Source organism: Antedon mediterranea, chromosome 2, assembly GCF_964355755.1.
Source record: "Antedon mediterranea chromosome 2, ecAntMedi1.1, whole genome shotgun sequence".
NCBI lineage: Eukaryota > Metazoa > Echinodermata > Crinoidea > Comatulida > Antedonidae > Antedon > Antedon mediterranea.
Window position 1 is genome coordinate 12314769 of NC_092671.1, and position 19034 is coordinate 12333802.

Below are 19034 nucleotides of genomic sequence, written 5' to 3' on the forward strand. Positions count from 1 at the left end.
ACCACATTATGGTAAGGCATAAAGTACAATGAGTTCCTAACATCTCTTTTCCCAATGTTCAAAATGAATCTTGGTCCCGCCCATTTCTAGAGATAATCAAAATGATTCGAAACACCTTTAATTAACCTCTTGCTGTCATTTTGACAGTCCTCTTCAGCTCAGTACATGGCAGTAATACTGGGTTTCTATCTGTACCACATTGCCAATGCCTTCAAAAATAATGTTTTTAATTGCTTACTTTTTTATATATTAAATGCAACAATGCATTAAACACTGTTTATGAATTAAAATGTTTTTATGCATCATGTGGTAGCATAAAATGTGATTTTTATTAATATCCTTTGATTTCATTCCAATAAATATTTTTTGCATGTAATCATAGAGATCTCTATGATGTAATGCATTATCCAATGTGTGTATGTAGCGTAAATGAATATGTTATCTTCAAGAAAAATAAATTCTACATCTCTAAATCAAACTAATGCACAGATATTTTAAACAAAATGTGATATTATTTAGTCAATACATGATTGGCTGAGAACATTTAATCATGAAAAATAAGAGGATTTATTTTAAGAGGGTATTTAGCGGGTGGTATTGATGTTCGTGCAATGTACTCTGAAAAATTGCTTTTGATGTAAAATATATTAGAATTAAAGTGTATAAAGCTTTATTGAAGATCCTTTATATAAATTAATGTATTTTTTTGTTTGTATTATTAATACATTCAAATATTTTAATTACTATAGTATATAACACAGCATTGTGACTAGCTTAAATTTGCATATATTACAATACATTCTATGAGCGTTCACTGGCTAAATCCAGGGGCTCCAGATATTAGAGCAGACCAATGCAACTACCAAGCATTGGAGACCCCTTTGATGTGTGAAAAGAGTGCACAATAAAATAAAAATAAGGCTAAAATCGAGCGAGAAAATAGTTGATCAGTATAGTGGGAAAACATTGTACCTTTAATTCTAGATTTCTAATAATTACCATCTACATTCTACTAGCATGCCAACTTTTGAGGGCAATAATGTTAAAGACGACCTTTAAACTATTTTATTGTCTTTACCTTGCGTTTAATTAATCATAAAATTTGCTTAGCATTGATGAATACATCTGGAATGATCAGAAGCACTCAGAAGACAGTGTTTAATTTCCTTTCGTAAATGTCATCTCTCTAAAGCTATGCGATAGAAAGATGTTCCTCTTGGGTAATCTTCCTCTTTCCTGATTATGTACAAACAGTAATTTCAATGAGCATATAGTACACAACAGAGGGAATCTATTTCATTTAGTCAATTGTGGGTTCTGTTGATATTTCTTTTGTGATATTAAAAGTGTGTTTAAATATTGAAGGACATTCTTGTAATTAATACATGCAGGTAGGATTAGCTATCAGCTTGGAAATCAGAGTTTATGTTTATTCTAATTCTTCTTTTTTCTTGGACGTCTTGTCTTCTTGTCTTCTTCCGCCAGGAGACTTTGTTAATTTAAGGCAGATTTAACAAGAAATATTTCTTACAAAAAACGCCGCTCGCTTGTTGACGTAACAGTTTTAAAGACATATTGTCCCCCTGAAAAATATTTTTTATTTGAAATTGGTTTTTGAATGTGTCAGTTTATTGTCACATAATAGTTATTCATGTTAACCAAACAATTATTTAACTGAAAAAAATGTAACTTAAAGCAAAAAGTACTTTAATTGTCTTTCCAGACAATGGTTTTTGGGTTATAATAAACGTTTCTCTTCTCTTTTTATATTTGAATGAAAACACACATTTTTGTTTTTATATGCGCAGGATTTAGCATAATGCACTATATAAGCTAAATTATTATTATATAAACTCATTTGTTTGCATGTGTAGTACATTTTTATATAAGTTTTAAATATAAAAATTCTCAGAGATAGTAGTGAAAAATAGTATTGATTAATATTATGAAATATGAATATTTATAATTATAATCCCTTTTATAAGAAATTGTAATTTGAATATTGTGTTAATGCTAATTAGGTTAAAAAGATTTTAAGATGTGTATTTTGTATTCCTTTTCCCAAATGAATATAATTCCAGGCTACAACTATAATTACTATTAGCATTATATATTATATTTTAAAACTTTTTATATTTGATTTGAATTTTGTTAATTTATAAATTTGAGATCTGAATTTTTTCATTTTATTGAACAAAACATTTTTTTTCTATAAGATAAAGAATTACTTGAAAGTATGCGTCCAGATATGGAGACAGTCTCAACACAGTGGCCTCCTGCAAATCGTAGAAACTCATATACAAGATCAGAAAGTTTATCACCAGACACAGAAAGTTGGCAGGTAGGTCTAATTTTTAACAAAATACTGTACTTAATTTTATTAACTACAAATTCTTGTCTTTAAACATTTCTGAAAGATGAAATACTTAATGTCAAGGTTGAATTAACTATTACAATATTAAATTTTGAGGTTTTAAGTAGTTTTTTATTTATATTTTTCATTTAATTTTGAATAATAGTGTTTCAAATATTTTTGTGTGTTCAAGCATAATGATAATAATAGGTACATATATACATTAATATGTGAATGCTAAATTGATTGAAATGGTAATACAAGTTTCTTTTATCATTATTAAGCATGTGAGGTCTTATGTAAGATTATAATAAATTGTTTATAATACGTCTAAGATCTTTCAATAATTGTATGCCATGTTGAACTATACTTTTGTAATATTTATTATGTGAAATTACAGTACTTATTGAAATAAATGTCATATTAAAACAATATTTTATTAGTAAGAATCGATTGATATTTTCTCTTATTTATATAATATTTTTTTTAATTTAAATAACAAGATCTTGAAATTAGTATTAGTACTATAGTATCGCAATTCATCATTATGTGTAGTTTTTAAGTATAAATTATTCATTGATTGGGAGACCTCTATTTAGTGACACTGTCCTGCAAAATGAATAAGAGGAAATATTATATTTTAACACTATGGTCAAGCCGTAGGACACCCTATTTAGAGACACTCTATTTAGAGACACTTTTCTAGGTCCCTTGAAAGGGATGCAACTGAGTACTTCATGTTTAAACTACACATTTTTATTTTATATATAATTTAATTTCATCATTTATACATCCATGCATCTGTTGTGTTTGAAAATGCAGATGTTAAATAGTATTACAGTATAACCCCAACATACAGTAGTATGTCTCCTGAATAGGGGTTGGATATAGTGTTAGTATCATGTTGATAATGATATGTACTATATTGTTTATAATAAACTTTTACTGGCAAATTTGGCGAATTATTACATTTTTTTTCCAACTGAAATAGTAAATATTAGTCTGTTTACATGATTTATTTGCACATGTTGCCTTGACAGATTTCAGTATGTATTGGATTTTTTTATACGATATAACCTGAGGCACATATTGATCAATATTTGTACTGCGTATTCAACATGAGCATTACATATTACAATCATATGCTTTAGATTGAAACCTACTAATTATTGTTATTTTTATGATGAAATAAGAGTTGGAGATTTGTTTTATTGCTTTATAACTAATATACCATCATCAAACATTATAAGAAATACAGTATTAATCTTTGATATTTGATACGGTTACTTCATAGTTAATATTGGATATTTGGTATTTGATATAGTACTGTTTTTATTGTGTAATGTATATATACCATCCAAGGGATTTCGTAGAAAATGTTGAAAATTTGAATTTATTCATACATTCCATTTATTCTTCAGTAGGTCTAATCTTTATAGCACACCTGCGTGTATTCTTGTAATCTGATGCATATGCATTACTAATACCACCCGTTCTTTGTCATATTAATGCAGTTTCCAGTTATTTTTTAAAATTAGCATTTCAAAGATACTATAGTTTTTGTTATTGTTTTGAAAAGGGTATGATTATTTACTTTGTAAAGTTTTTTTTAACCATACTTATAAACTTTAGATATTAAAGATAAAATAAGCATCTGTCCACTATAATGGCGGTGTTTGCAAAGCTTTATTCCACAGTGTATACAGTTAATCAGATTGCTGACAACGTCAAATGTCCCAAAGGTAATTATGTTGACGAAGAAATATAATGAGAATAAATGGGACATATGCATGTATTAAGGTTTTAGATCAGGGTATACTCAGCAGGTTTTCTTTTCACGTAACCGTAAAAGGTTACGCAATGTTCGGGTAATTATGCATGAATTTGGAATTCTACTTTGTCTTATTTTATGATTCGTTTCGGTAGTATGCATGACAAACTATTTCAATCACGTTATTCCGTTCCTAAAGCTATATTTTTTAATAGACGTTATTAACTTTATGTAGAATATATCTGGTTATCTGATTAGAAATGTGATTTTTTCCCCTTTGAGCAAAAGGGTTCTTACTGCAGTGCTTTATACCAAGTCACCCATTATTATCTCAAAAAACATCACATTACTAATACATTTTTTATGGTTTTTTATTCATTACTCTATAATCCCAGCGATATATTCTTTCTCATGGGTGATGTGCAATCAAATAAGTGGGTGTATTTTATGAGGTTATAAAAAAATAATCAAGGTGATTGACAGCAACACAATAGATGTCCTTCAAGACATAATAATCATCATACCTAAAATTAAATATCAAATTTCTGTTATTGTCGATAAAATTTTCGTTCTCTCTGGATACTCTTATACATAAAGGTCTTTCACATAATCGTCACCTTTTATGCAGTTAAAAGGCATGCATTGTCATTCAATTGTTTATATTAATCAAGGCACCCACCACCCCAGTTATTATTATATTTAAACACATCACATCACTAATTCGTACATTTTCATGGGGTTTTTTGGGGGTTGCAGTTTCATAAATTATCTATAATAACAGCAATATTTAGTTTTGGTAGTGTATGTCATAATAGATTTTTTGAATTTTGAAATATGTCTTTTATATTTATTCACAATAAAGTCAACTAATATTATTCTTACCATTATTACCAGTTCATATTGCTAGTGTCAATATTATACATTCTGTATTATATTCTTCTCCACAGAATATACGACTTGATCCAAATATTTACAAGAACAACACAAGTGAAATATCTGTAGAGGTGTTTTGTGAGAAAATGCCAACATCCCCAATATCGAAAGGTATCACGCAGCATGAACGCTTCTCTGCAGGTATTCAACCAGCAGTTGATCCAGCTGTAACACACCTTAAATCTCTGTCACCAATTCCTGAGATGTCTTCACCCGAATGCACAGAGGATTCCTGTCCAAGTATGATTGGAGAAAATGAAGCAGAAGAGAAGGGCATTAGAAGGAAAAAGAGCTCCTCAAGAAGTCGTGGAATATTTGGGAAAATAAATGGTTCTCCTTTAAGACTTATAAAACGAGGTTATCCAAAATCTGTTACAGATGATATTGACTTAAATATGATAGAAGAAAATGCCAAACAGTCAGATGAAGAAGCAGACATGAAGACCAGTGATATTTTAGAAGCAAGCAGTTCTAAACAGATACGACTTGATGGTATACATGCAGACTCTGTTGAAAGTGTTTCCGATGTAAGTCTTCCAAGCATGGATGGTACAGATGTTGACAGCTTAGAAACACAGTATTTGTCAGCTCATAGCAATCTTACCACACCTGACATTGAGAATGACTCTCCGTCAACTCCTAGTACACCCGTACCAGGTATGCTTTCTTTGGGAAAGACTTTCAGCCAAACATTCTGGGATGATGTCAGTTTTCCACACAGTTCAAGTTCAGAAACTCTTAAGAGTGACCAAGGAGACACAAATAATGACACTCAGTTCTTTTCAACAGAGGAGTTTTTAGATGAAATCAGCAACAGGTCACCCACAAGCCAAACTCCTTGTTCTTCAGAAGAAGATCTATTCAAGAAGCGTTCTGATGATAAGAACAGACAAGGAAGTGAAGATAGAACTTCACCATCATCATTTGCAAGTGCGAAAAGTTACAGTACCGAATACCATACAGCTCAATCGGAATTAGACTCTAGAGTAACATCTCCTCAAAGTGCCAAAACCACTAGCAGCAGTGAGTATTTCACAGCATTTTCGGAGTTTTCTGAGACCAAAGAAGATGAACAGAATAATAACAGCACCAGAGATAGTGATGAAAGTCTTAGCTGTTGTTCCTCACATGAAAGTTTGTCAGCTAAATCAGAAGAAATGAAAACTAACTTTCCACAGAAAAACACAATTGTTAAGAACATTAAAACACCCGAACAAGCAATTGAAATTTCTGGTTATGCAGAGGAATATGATGAAGATGAAGAAACTCCGAACAACTCTCCAACAAATAAGCTAATTCGCTATGACTCTCTGTCACTGGTTGTTGAGGTATCTGAGGACGATGGTGACCTACCAGACCAGCCAATTCCTGCATATCAAATGCCAAGGTTTTCTGCTGACTATGATTCTGGTCATGATAGTTACAGTAGTGAATCTGATCACGGTCGAAGAAGAGCTCTAAGACACTATTTTCAGTATGAAAGAAGATTTTCTCCTTCTTCTGAAGAAGATCCACACTCACGGCAAGCATCCTTTGATTCTGTTGACAGCTATTCACATAAAAGTGCATCCCTATCATCACGGCAGGCATCAATAGAATCCACAAGAACTAGTGATGCTGGACAATCCCGAAAAAGTTCTCCAGATGTAGAACTTCCTATAAATACAGAATTCTGTTCTGATGTCAATGCACAGAGGAGAAATCCAGATGTAATTAGTGAGTCAGGTACAAGAGAAAGTGAAGCAGACCAACAATTTAACCTTCAAGAAAGTGAAACCTTGAATTCAGCAGAATGTAGTGAGTCTACTCAAAATGATACCACAGATGTATTAGATAAATTATTAGAAGTTAATTATCATCATGTGGTTGATACTTTAGAAAGCAAGGAACTATGTGAAGCAGATGTTGAGAAAGATACATGCCAAAATGATAAATCAGATTTAAGAGATGGTCTTACACCACATGAACAATCAACTCCTGAAGAGGAAACGCTTCGAAATTTAATCAAAACTGTCCCGTCCATGAACCCTACAGCAGCAATAATACTACAAAGTCCACCAGAGAAGAAGAAGATGCTATCAACCAAAGCAGAACTTGACTTAACAAATCTCAGTAAGAAAGTACTTATGAGAAGAGATGAAGTTTTAGAATCAGCAGAAGAGATGTTAACATCAGCCAATCAGGTAAGATGGAATGTTTTCTTTCTGTTTAAAATGTTTGATATATATACATGACGTCTTTTGTTGCTAAAATTTAGCACTAGTTGTGACTTTGTGCATGCAGCACAGTATTTGGATTGTTTTTCTACTAAACTTTATGGTTTTGGGAAACCTTGCTTTTTCCTATTCTTATATTTTACATCATAAGATAATCTAATTGTGTGTATTTTCAAGGACTACAGTAAGAGACTTTCGTAGCATTGTTTAACTCAATATCGTATTGAAATGCAGGGTTAAGTTTTTCTGTGGGATGTATGCCATACCACTTAGTGGGAACTAAACAAACACAGACCTATATTGAATTTCATTGTTAAGATCAATTTAACTTAACTTCATTACTATCCTAAAGCTGATATTATTATATTGTATGTATAAAGCATGTTGTAGAGGTCATTGATTGTAAGTAAAACAGTTTGATGGCATGACTATGATTAATAATTCAATTAAAAAAGCATTTATTTTCGTACAACATAAACATTAAGAAAAAATAAATAAATATAGATTTCAGAAAATGGACATAGCCATGTAACCATGTAGTATGTGGTCTTTTTTTTTAATTCATGTAAATTTGCTTGATTTTTATATGTTTTTTATCTCTTGTACCCTTTCTTTACTCTTTCTCTTAATCTACGTTTTATTTCTTGCTTATTTCATCTGTTTTTCTTTTCCTTTTATTGCACAGTTCCTTTCTTAGTTAAATTACTTTTAACACTTTCTATTTCTAATTTTATTGATTTTGGAAAGGTAAACTTAAATTTTAAAATGTTCTTCAGATGACAGAAATTAATGATCAGATGGAAGAGTTGGAGCAGTGTCTGTCATCCCTTGAAAAAACACTAGCTGGTGATAGTGACAGTGACAATGATGACAGTAAACACAATCGAGGGGATCTTTCACCTCAGGTAGTAGAATCATTTATATTAGTGGAATAGATAAATAGGAGAATAAAGAATATTTATGGTTAAACAGAGACATCAGACATAATTATTGTCAAATCTTTCTGCTCTTATTGAAGAATAAATGCGTGTATCATCCTCTTCCTCCTTCCATTGATGCACATCGCGTTGCGTTGGCCATCAATTGTGTAAGCCAACACTTCCAATCAAGATAATGATCAGTGTATCATAATATGATTTACATTATTGGGAGAAAATTTCCTATTTCTTTGAACAATATTTTTTCCTGTCATAAAGGCTCCAACGATCCGGATATCTTTAGTTTATATTCAAATACAATTAATAATGTGATGATCCACAGCTATCTCGATGATTCTTCTGTTATCAGACAATCAAAAAGTAATTTCCAAAAATAAAGCCTTTTTAAATAAAAATTTAGTAGTCTTCTCCCAGGTATTTTTCATCCTTGAATTTTCCAACCAATATTTTATTATGTTTGTATGTGAATAGGATCGAGTTGTTGATGATGTCCACAAGCTAGAACAAAAGCTACAAGTTCATGATCATTGCCTAGGAATGGAGACTGAGGTAAATATTACATTGAGATATCTGAAAGACTACAGAAAGTTTCCCTATTCATATGGTTGATATGCACACTGTACATGGCTTCCACGTGTTAAAACAGCGGAGCAGAATAATTGCATGCATGCACAAAAATCAAATTTATGTGTATATAGAAAAACAAAGACAAACATACAGACAGAACAAATGTAAATCAATGAGGCAGGATTACCTAAATGTTATTACAAAATGTTTTAAAAACAAAAAAATAACAGTCAAGATGCTCTCCATTTAGAGAAATACATACATACAAGTAGTTACTTGTGCTCATCTTTAAAGTGTGAACGTAATCATTTAAAAGCAATTTTATTTTTTGTAGCAAACAGCAGCAATTGCGGTACGAATGATAACCAACACTGCACTCAAAGTCATAGCGACAACAGAAAATGTCATTGAAACTGAGCATGCACAGATTGCATCAGTAGATGTCAATCATTCTACAACAGAATCGTCGTCATTGTCTCTGCATAACGATGGTAAGATGTTAAGTGTACAAGAAACCAGTGTGGATAGTGTAAAAGATCTGATACCGCTTACAAATGCAAATGAGATACATAATAGTATGCAAATGATCACCAACACAGGTGTCAAATCACAAGTTTCAGAAAGTCATGTCTGCAACACCGATATAGTAGTAAATCCTAATGTAGAGGAGAACGGCAACTGTGTGGTTAACGATCAGTCAGTAATCACTAATTCGTCACATTCGTCAACAAACTTAACAACTTCTTCCATGAAATCAGGAGCAAGACGGAAGGATTCAATGAGTGGATGTAGAAAGAAAATGAAAGGAATGTCTGAGGATGAACCAGCTGTTGAGTGTATTGATGAAGTTGCTAATGAAATTACACACCTTGAAGAGAAGGTTTATTTTTTATTTTTTTTTATAATATTTCTACATATTTTAATACCAACCAGCTATGTACCACCATTAAAAAAATATGATAATAATTATGGCTAATTTCCAATTTAATTATTCTTAAATTAAATATTTTCCCAGCTTTCAAGATTTATTAAAGATGTATTGTCCCTTTGACTAATTCCCCCCCCAAAAAAATAACACATTTCGAAAAAAGGTGGGTGATTTTGAAATATCATAATAGTTATTAACTATCACCAAAAATTTGTGGAAAAAAAAAATCATTTAAACTGAAATACAGACGTTTTTTTGTTAAAATAACTTTGACTTCCAGTCAAAGTTTTCGATCAAAACATATCCCATAATGAAACGCGCTTGTTTGGCTACTCTGTATGCATAATCATAAAACTTCCTCGCGATCTCAACCATGACGAGTTGAAAACAATCCTAATTAGCATATGCATAATGCATACTCATGATTTGAAATCTTTGTTTACTTTCGCTCGCGACGATTTTCCAGACGAAATGTAATCAAACTAATTTACCTGTTAATTACGTAAACTTGTTGCTTTTGGCTTGAATTTTCGACTTAAAGTGAATAACTTTAATATTACTTTGATATGGCCAATTTAAATTTAGAATATTTTGACCTTCATTTTTTTGTGTTTCAAGGGACAATACATCTTTAATCATCATATGGAATTATTATTTCAGTGTTCTTGTGGCTTTTAAATAGCAAGATTATGGATCCAACTGAGAAATGTCATGGTTCATTTTTGCATATAGTTTTATCAATATAGTTTCCATTCTGTTTCTGGTAGTTGTGCTAGAGCTGACTGTATCTTGATTTCAACATTTAAACATTGCATTGCAGGTGTATTTATCAGCTAGCCATGTCTTCTCGCTGGAGGACAAGCTAAGCAAATTGGAAAGTCAAGTTCGAGGCCTTGATATAACCGCATCAGAGGAGCTGATTGGGGGCTTAGAAGATGAACTTGCCCTTACCCTTGCCCAGGTTGCCCATAGTGAGAACCAGGTGGGCATGTGTATGCATGCTGTGCAGTATGTTGTATTTTGGTATACATAGTTGTTTGTGTTTGCTTTTTAACTGGTAATAATAATGTTTTTGTAAACATTTTAAAAATGTATTTTATTTGAGTATAATGTTGCTGCATTTGTTACTATGACTTAAAATAAACTTATATATGTATATATTGTGTTTAAAAACATGCAATGAGTTTTTTTCTTTTTAAACTAACTCATAATATTTCATATCATTTGTAAACATGTATACAATATCCTATTTTTTCTTTCTATCTTAAATATTTGTATATGTGAAATGTCTAAATTCTCCACAGTTGTGCTTTTCAAAGTGTTTATTTTATTTACCTATTCTTTAATGTCCAAACTTGTGTTCAACATCTTAAAATATCTGTTTGTTCAGCATTCCAAAAATACCAGTAGTGCCTGACATTAACGCAAACACTACTCATGTTTTTCCAATGTACTACAGAACAAACATTTGTTTAATGAAAATCATTATACATAATGACCATCACGTGTCTGTGTTTGAAGATTAAACGCTTTAGCAGTTTGCAATTTGTAGAAATCTTTATGTGTATAATGCTTTATAATGCTACCGTTTTATCATCTTGACAAATAGTTAGCTTTCATTATAATTCGTCAGATTACAGTAAAAAAAAGTCATTGCTCCCTGGTGCTATATAGTTTCATTTCCAGTAATTTCATAATCCATCTTATATTATCATCTATCAGTTTACGTTTTTTGTATATTTTACAGGCAAACATTTAAACTATACAATTACATACTCAGTAGTCAAATATTTTATCATTTTTTAGTAGATCTGTGTATTTGAAATAGGATTACTAAGATGAGGTAATGTTACAGACGAAAGCAATTACTGTGCATGACCGAGTATAATCCCATGTTCGACCACAATACCATACATGCGTCCCACCAATAAAGGCTAAATTCAGACATAATCCATCCCTTAATTTGTCGCAAAATTTCTCTATTATTTTTATAATTATACAGATGTTGCCTGCCTAGTGGGGTTATATAACATTTGATATTGCACTGAGGATAATTCCTAGTCATGATGATATATAATATCATTTCAACCATTCACATTTTTGTGTTTACATAGGCTATGCAATATTAAAGAGTGAGTGAGTGGCCGAGCGGTTAAGACAGTGGAACCGTAATTACGTAGCCATAACATCGGCAGGGGTTCGAGGCTCACTCACTCCATGGTTCTGGTGGTAGAACGAGTCTTCTCGGATAAGGACTATAAACCGTAGGTCCAGTGTACACATCTAGCTCGTGTGCACTTTAAAGAACCTAGTACACCTTTCGAGACGAGTAGGGGGTTACCCCGGTGTATTAGTACATCACAGCCACTGATCACCAACTGGGCCCTCTGGGAGACCAGTCTTTGACTGAAGAGGTTACCCAGTATAAATATAAAATTTCAATTCAATTCAATTCAAAAAGAATAAATTTCACAACAACTTTAATATTGTCATCACATTTTATCATTCCTTATATAAATAAAATGCTTAGTTCATAATATTATTATTAGTAGTTTGTGAAAAATGTTTGTGGAAAAGCAAAGCAGGAAGGAAGGAATTAATCAGAATAAAAAAAATATTTTGTTAATGGTTTTTTTTTTAATACTGAAAACAAAAACTTGTCCATATTTCATATGCAACTTCCTAGCTGTCTTTCATGCTATCTGAACTAAGTCACAATGTTGCAAAGAAAGACAGTGGTCATATAACTGTGTTTATGAGAATATTAGTCTCATTTTTAATGTTCAAATAACAAAATATTCAGAAATCTTGTGTGATTTTCAGATACTTTCACACTGTTCAAAGTAGACGTCATTATAATATCGCTTCAGCGATCATCCTTCTTACCTGTATTATCTGACAACAAAAAATCTGTCTGTGACGTAAATGGTGTTTTTTCTCCTATAAAGTAATCTTGATTCATTTTTGTACGGAAATATTCTCAGGTATTTTACATATCTGAAACATCTATATGACTGAGTATAATCCTATGCTTGAGTATAATCCCACTATATATATGTGCAGTGTATAATATGTATATGTATGTATGATTGTATTACTCATGTATGTGTTTACTATAAATGTTTGCGTTGTTGGCTATGATTATTAATCACAATGCCAGCATGATTTGTTTGTAGCTCTTTACATTTAATGTTACTGATATGTAATGTATGAATTGAATCTTTTTTTGTTTTAGTCTTATTTTGTTGCATTGACGAATGTAAAATCAATATACAACATAGTAATGTGTCGTTTTTGTGTTGAGAAATTAATATTCCAAATTCATGTACATTTTGTCTTTTTGATATATCATATCTCATTATGCTTTGTTTTTGTTATTTAAGAGTATCACAAATTAACTGTAATGGTACATCCAGTGAAAGCCTACGAATTACCCAAGCAGGCTTAAGCATATTAATCAAAACATGTTCTATGTCTTCCTTTAGTACTGTAGTAAATTTGTAGCAATTCTATGTCTTTCCTACTTTTGAGATGTTTTTAAAGATATTATATTAGTACTACAGTATTTGTTAAGATTGACTGTAGAAATAACTAAAGACTATGTTTTTTTTCTTTTTTGTGATTGGATAGGAAGAAGTAGATTTATGTCATACCACGGAAGAGTGACGTTACAAATATAGTCTCACTCTTTCCTGGTTATATAATATTCCTGATACAATACAGGAACTTCTACTCTTTTATTTGTAGTTTTTAATTATTTTAATATTTGTTTTTGTTTTTCTTTTGTAGGTGTGTTCTGCAGAGGACCGCATTGATCAGCTAAAATCAAGAACAGGCTTTGTCCAAGGTGAGGAGAAAGAGGATAAGTTTTCTAATTTCTTAACCAATGTATCTGAAGGTTTTCAGGCCTTCAGTTCATCTACTGAGAGCACACCTGCCAACTCTGCAACTTCCAAACGGAAGGCTTCAGATGGCATTGATACTATTGGTGAACATCACAGTTCTCAGAGCGAAGTTTCAAATGAGAGCACACCTGCCAACTGTGAGATTTCCAAAAGGAAGGCTTCAGATTGTATCGATACTATTGCTGAACACCACAGTTCTAGAAGTGAAGTTTCAAATAGTAAAGCAGTTTCACCGAAAGAAATTTATTGTAGTTCATTGCATGAGGATGATGTTGACGGCGAATATGCTCTAGAAAGTGATGAGGATGAGATTTTTCTGGTAGCATCTTCAAGTATACAGACTGATTTTTATCAGAAGCCTAGTTCTTATGGTACCTTCACAAGATCTATATCTCAGCCAGAAGTCGGAACCAGTGCCCGCAAGAAAGTGGATAGTTTTAATGATAAACGGTCGGTTTCTGTGACTGATGTAAGTTGGGAGATGCCTGGTATGATTAGTTTTCTAGATGATTCTAACATTGAATTCCAGCCATATTCTAGTTCTGAGGAGTTCAGTGATGACAGTCAGAGAATCAATGGTAGCAGTAACGGCAGTCAGAGAACCCATAGCACCAGTGGCAGTGATGGAAGTAATGAAGGCAATGGTGATAGTCAAGTGGAAAATGTTAATGGACAAAGGAATAGTTGTAGTGATGGTAATCAGGACAACAATGGCAGTCATGACAATCAGAGAAATAACAGTGAGAGGAGTGGTGAGAGCCAAACTGATGTTAATAACCAACACAGAAACAATGGCAATAACCAGGTACTCTACAATGAAACAATCAATGGTGATACAATTCAGAGAGACAATGATAAAAGTGATTCTTGTCTGACCAACAATTGCAGTGATCATAACCAGAAAAATGGCAGTAGTGATGATAGTCAACTCACCATTCAAAGCAGTGTCCTTAGCCAGAGTATTGGTGATCTAATATCTTTTAATGTCAATGAAGAGATCTGTGTTCCTTGTGACATAAACAAAACTAAAAAGACATCCGTTGAATCTTTAGAAAGTGGTGATAGTCACACTAACAATGATGAAAGTGTTCTTAGCCAACAGAGTATCGATGATCTGATATCTTTTAATGTCAATGAAGAAATCTGTGGATTGGCCATCCCAGAAGGATCTCAAAACAGTAAGAAATCTTTGGGAAATACTGTTTTTATATTTTACATTTAATCCTTTTGTTTAACCCTAGTACACCTCTTCTTTTGGTGGTGCTTCTGCCTTTCATGTCGCCAGCTTATCATCATTTGAATAGATATAGTAAATCCACATTTTTGCATGTTTATTAATAAATATTTGCTACTAATTTTTGTATTCTAGCATACTAATAACTAAAAAGAAATTAAAATATTGTCAATAATAAGTGTACTAAACTGATTTATAAATTTATGAAGAGAGTTATATTTCTAACAAATTGATTAATTTTTGCATTGACTATTCATATATACTTGTAAAAAAATGTTATATATTGAAAAAATTCTACTGTTTGTGCCTAATAACATTTGTTTTTTTCTCTTTGTCATTCTGTTGCGGTCTTGGTTTAGTAGCATACTATGGTGTTGGGTTTATACAGGAATACATTCTTCACACTAAACTACATTTACAGTATATTTACCATGTATATTTATCTGTGCTTTCAATGGTGTAGTTGTTAAGTCTTAAACAAAATAATATTAAACTGCAGTTCATCATCAATTTGGGGGGCACCAATGTGATGAAGCATAGATACAATCTTACATGTATTGTATACCAGTTACAGATTCAGAATTTTGAAATAGGGGAGGCAAAGTCCTAAAACTGTGAATTGAAGTGCTGAATTCAACCTAATATCCTATCTTTTGAACATTTTGCCACCAAACTTAACCATAACTTGTATCTTTTATTAACTGGCAAATTTGGCGATGAACTGTGTAGTATATTTAAGTTACTTTTATTATTTTACAAGAATGCTTTTATATAACAGGTGTATTATGTATAATTGTATAACATATTTATTTGTATATGTAAATAAAATATTTGTAAATAAATGTAATTTAATACCTCCTATCATGGCATTGTTGTAAAAACATGTTTTTAATACTGTACAGAAAAAATAGTCATAATTTTGTAGTTTAGTAAATAAATGTTTTTATCTTTTTAACTTTATACTTTGCATGTATGTAGTGGGCATAGTACATAACATAACATTCCTCTTTTCATTCCAGTTTAATGAAATATAATATGTATAGTAAGCACATGTGTTTTATGGAATAAATCTGTATGCAGTAGGACCATAAAGCTCTGTCTACACTATCAAACCTTATGTGACAAAACAATGTGATATGCCCATATATGGACATGATGATGTCATATCACTACCAAATTTGGGCACATCACTACCATATTTGGGCACATCACTCTTTTTTGTCAAACTACTTTGTGTAGACAGAGCTTTAAGGAGACACTTTACTTAATAGAGGTGTACTCTGAATAGTTTGTTTAGTGTTATTATATTACATATATTTCCCAAAGTATCCCAATGCGGGTGTTTCAAAGGAGCGATTCTACTGTATAATATTATAGCATTTATTGTAAAAATTATCAACAAAATATTTTATTTTTTTTGGTTTTTTAGATGTATCTTCCCTAGTATTTTCATCCGAGGCCAATTTTAATTCACAATTGGTAAGTGAATTTGTTATTGTTGCAAAAATTATTTGAAAGATTCTTCCAGTAATTTCAAGATATATTTGTTTTAATTATAGACATTTGTATACGGTGGTTGCTTGTGTGTATAAAACTTCTGGTTTCATCATACCATATTAGAACTGAAAAAAAAACACATTCCTATATTTTATTTATTCGTTATGTTATGTTAAATCCATCTGAATATTTAAATACTCACCTGTATAAAGGTATATATAACTAGAACGTCTGAGACCGTATTTCATTGCACTGTTCGGCGCAACAACAAAACATGTTTGCAAAAATTTTTTTATCAAACTTAAGTTTATTTTAATTTTATTATGCTGTCGGAAGTTCGGTAACATTACGGTATTTACAATATCACCTTAAACACTTCGGTGTCAATCAAGGACTTACGAAAGTTGAAATAGCTCTAAACAAAATCTGTAAAAGCAGCAGCTGATATAAACTACTTAAAAATTGCAAAAAGTATGGCATGTTTCCAAAATGTATTATGGAAGTGTATGCAAAACCATTTATTTCAAACTAAAAATATTTCACAGCCATAGTTATCTTCTTTTAGAAGCTTAAATTCCACTTAATTTGCCTAACAGTTTTAAGGTTATACTAAAATTTTTTTCTATTTATATACAATGTTATTAAATTAATTATTGGAATTGACTAAATGTTTTTCATAGTTATTTCAATTTACTACATCTTAGCCTATTATAATATTCACAGACATATAATTATCATTTATTTTTAGGAGCAAGGACACACTGATACAAGAACACAGAGTGACATTCAATTCCAAAATGATTTACCAATGAATTCATCTTACATAGGTAGACTACAATTTAAATTGTAATTATTTTATGAAGAAGAAATTATCTTCACAAACATGATATTTTAAGAAATAAACCAAAGTCACAATAATGGGTTTGTAGTGGAGTAACTCTTCACAGATATAAACATTTGTCTTGTGTGCTATTGTACAACACAGTGATGTATTATACAGGTGTTGGTTTTTACCAATTGCATAAAATCTTTAGAACACCGTTAGATCAAGTTTATTATAGACTAATCATCATTGTCATATATAATTTTTTATACTATTAAAGTAAGGTTTTTATGCTACAAGCAACTTTTTTTTTTTAGAAACACATGGTGTACCAAAAACCATTATTTTACTAGTGTTTATTAGTCATGTAAACATTTGATACAAATATACAATATCATTAAAATATTACTGAAAACTGTGCTTCTACTAAAATATTTTCTTTTCTTTAATGCTGCAGAATCATAGTATTATATTGTAAGTATTTGTAGAAAAATTTACCTTAATAACAATCCCTAATATGGGAACACCTTTGAGACCCACCAAAGTGTTCACTGAATAGGAGTTACCTGTCACAAGTGTTAAATACATTAACCATCATTCATTTCACCAAAAATCTTTCCCTTATAGGGGTGTCCCAAAGTAGGGGTTATACTGTTATATAATAATTGTTGTCTACAGAGTGACAATATATACATTGGTATTGTAATTTTTAAACTTCTTTTAGGAAACAAAACAGCATCTTGTGTAAAACAGAGACCAGATAAACTACAGATGGGTACCAACCAAGGAAATAAATTCTTGTTTCCAGAATATGTCATACAGATATTATCAAACTGAAATCACCTTGGACATCTTTGCATATGATTATTTTACCTAAGTAGCGAGTTAATTTGTTTTTACTTAACCTCTATACTGTATTTATTTTAACATAAGAACAGTGGTGAAAATGTCAATGGCTTTAGACCACTACATGTAATCTATTTCTGACAAAAGTGTATGCTTTAATATATTGCAATTCTACCAAAATCAACAGATGTGTTTTTCAACCTTTATTAATTTCAATCAATGGTAAACAATACAATAACAACATAATATAATATATGATATACATATACAAATGTACACAACACAATGCAATGATATACAGTTATATACACATAAATTTAAAATGATAGAAAATAATATAATTAGTATTTATTCTTTTACAGACGTTAGCTAAATATGAAAAAAAAAACATTAGTTACCCCATCCATCAGTATTTTATTGTCATTGGTACAGAAGTGTCGCTGGTGAAGTCATGTGTTCTCCATGATGTCATGCCTGCGTACTGCTTTGGTAATTATATGGAATAAATATTGCATTAATTTTGTATATGCTTAAAAGCTATTGAAATACTACCCAAATCAACATTATGGGATTTTTTAAATAAAAAAAGTACATATACAGTATGTACGCATAAAATACAATGTAATATTAATAATATATATATAGTCATTTACAAATAAATAAAAGAAAATAATAGACAATAATATTACTCAAATTCTGGACAATTTAGAAAAAAGAAACATTTGTTATACATCCATCAGTATTATATTGTCATTGGTACAGAAGTGTCGCTGGTGAAGTCATGTGTTCTCCATGATGTCATGCCTGCGTACTTCTTTAGTAATGATATGGAAAGAATATTACATTAACATTATCTTGTATTTTGGTTGTAAAGTATATACAATCAGAATTGTATTATTGTATTGTACTATAAAAATTAAACTAAACAAATTTATCTAAATAGGCCAGTTATATTTTGTTAAAATATTTATAATATATACAGTAGTATGGTTTATTTCTTTATGATGCTTTTTAATAATAACA

General features: G+C 30.9%; 1 protein-coding gene across 2 annotated transcripts in view; it reads left to right on the forward strand.

Annotated features, from left to right (window-relative positions):
* LOC140040443 (uncharacterized) overlaps positions 1 to 19034 on the forward strand; it is a 36110-nt gene extending 17076 nt beyond the window's left edge. For both annotated transcript variants that reach the window (XM_072086396.1, XM_072086397.1), the window contains 11 exons: positions 2217 to 2341; positions 5072 to 7240; positions 8050 to 8178; positions 8683 to 8760; positions 9113 to 9658; positions 10527 to 10688; positions 13496 to 14789; positions 16275 to 16324; positions 17091 to 17169; positions 17623 to 17639; positions 17890 to 19034. In XM_072086396.1, the coding sequence (XP_071942497.1) occupies positions 2217 to 2341; positions 5072 to 7240; positions 8050 to 8178; positions 8683 to 8760; positions 9113 to 9658; positions 10527 to 10688; positions 13496 to 14789; positions 16275 to 16324; positions 17091 to 17169; positions 17623 to 17630 (4640 nt within the window). In that variant the 3' untranslated portion in view covers positions 17631 to 17639; positions 17890 to 19034. The remainder of the gene's footprint in view (positions 1 to 2216; positions 2342 to 5071; positions 7241 to 8049; positions 8179 to 8682; positions 8761 to 9112; positions 9659 to 10526; positions 10689 to 13495; positions 14790 to 16274; positions 16325 to 17090; positions 17170 to 17622; positions 17640 to 17889) is intronic.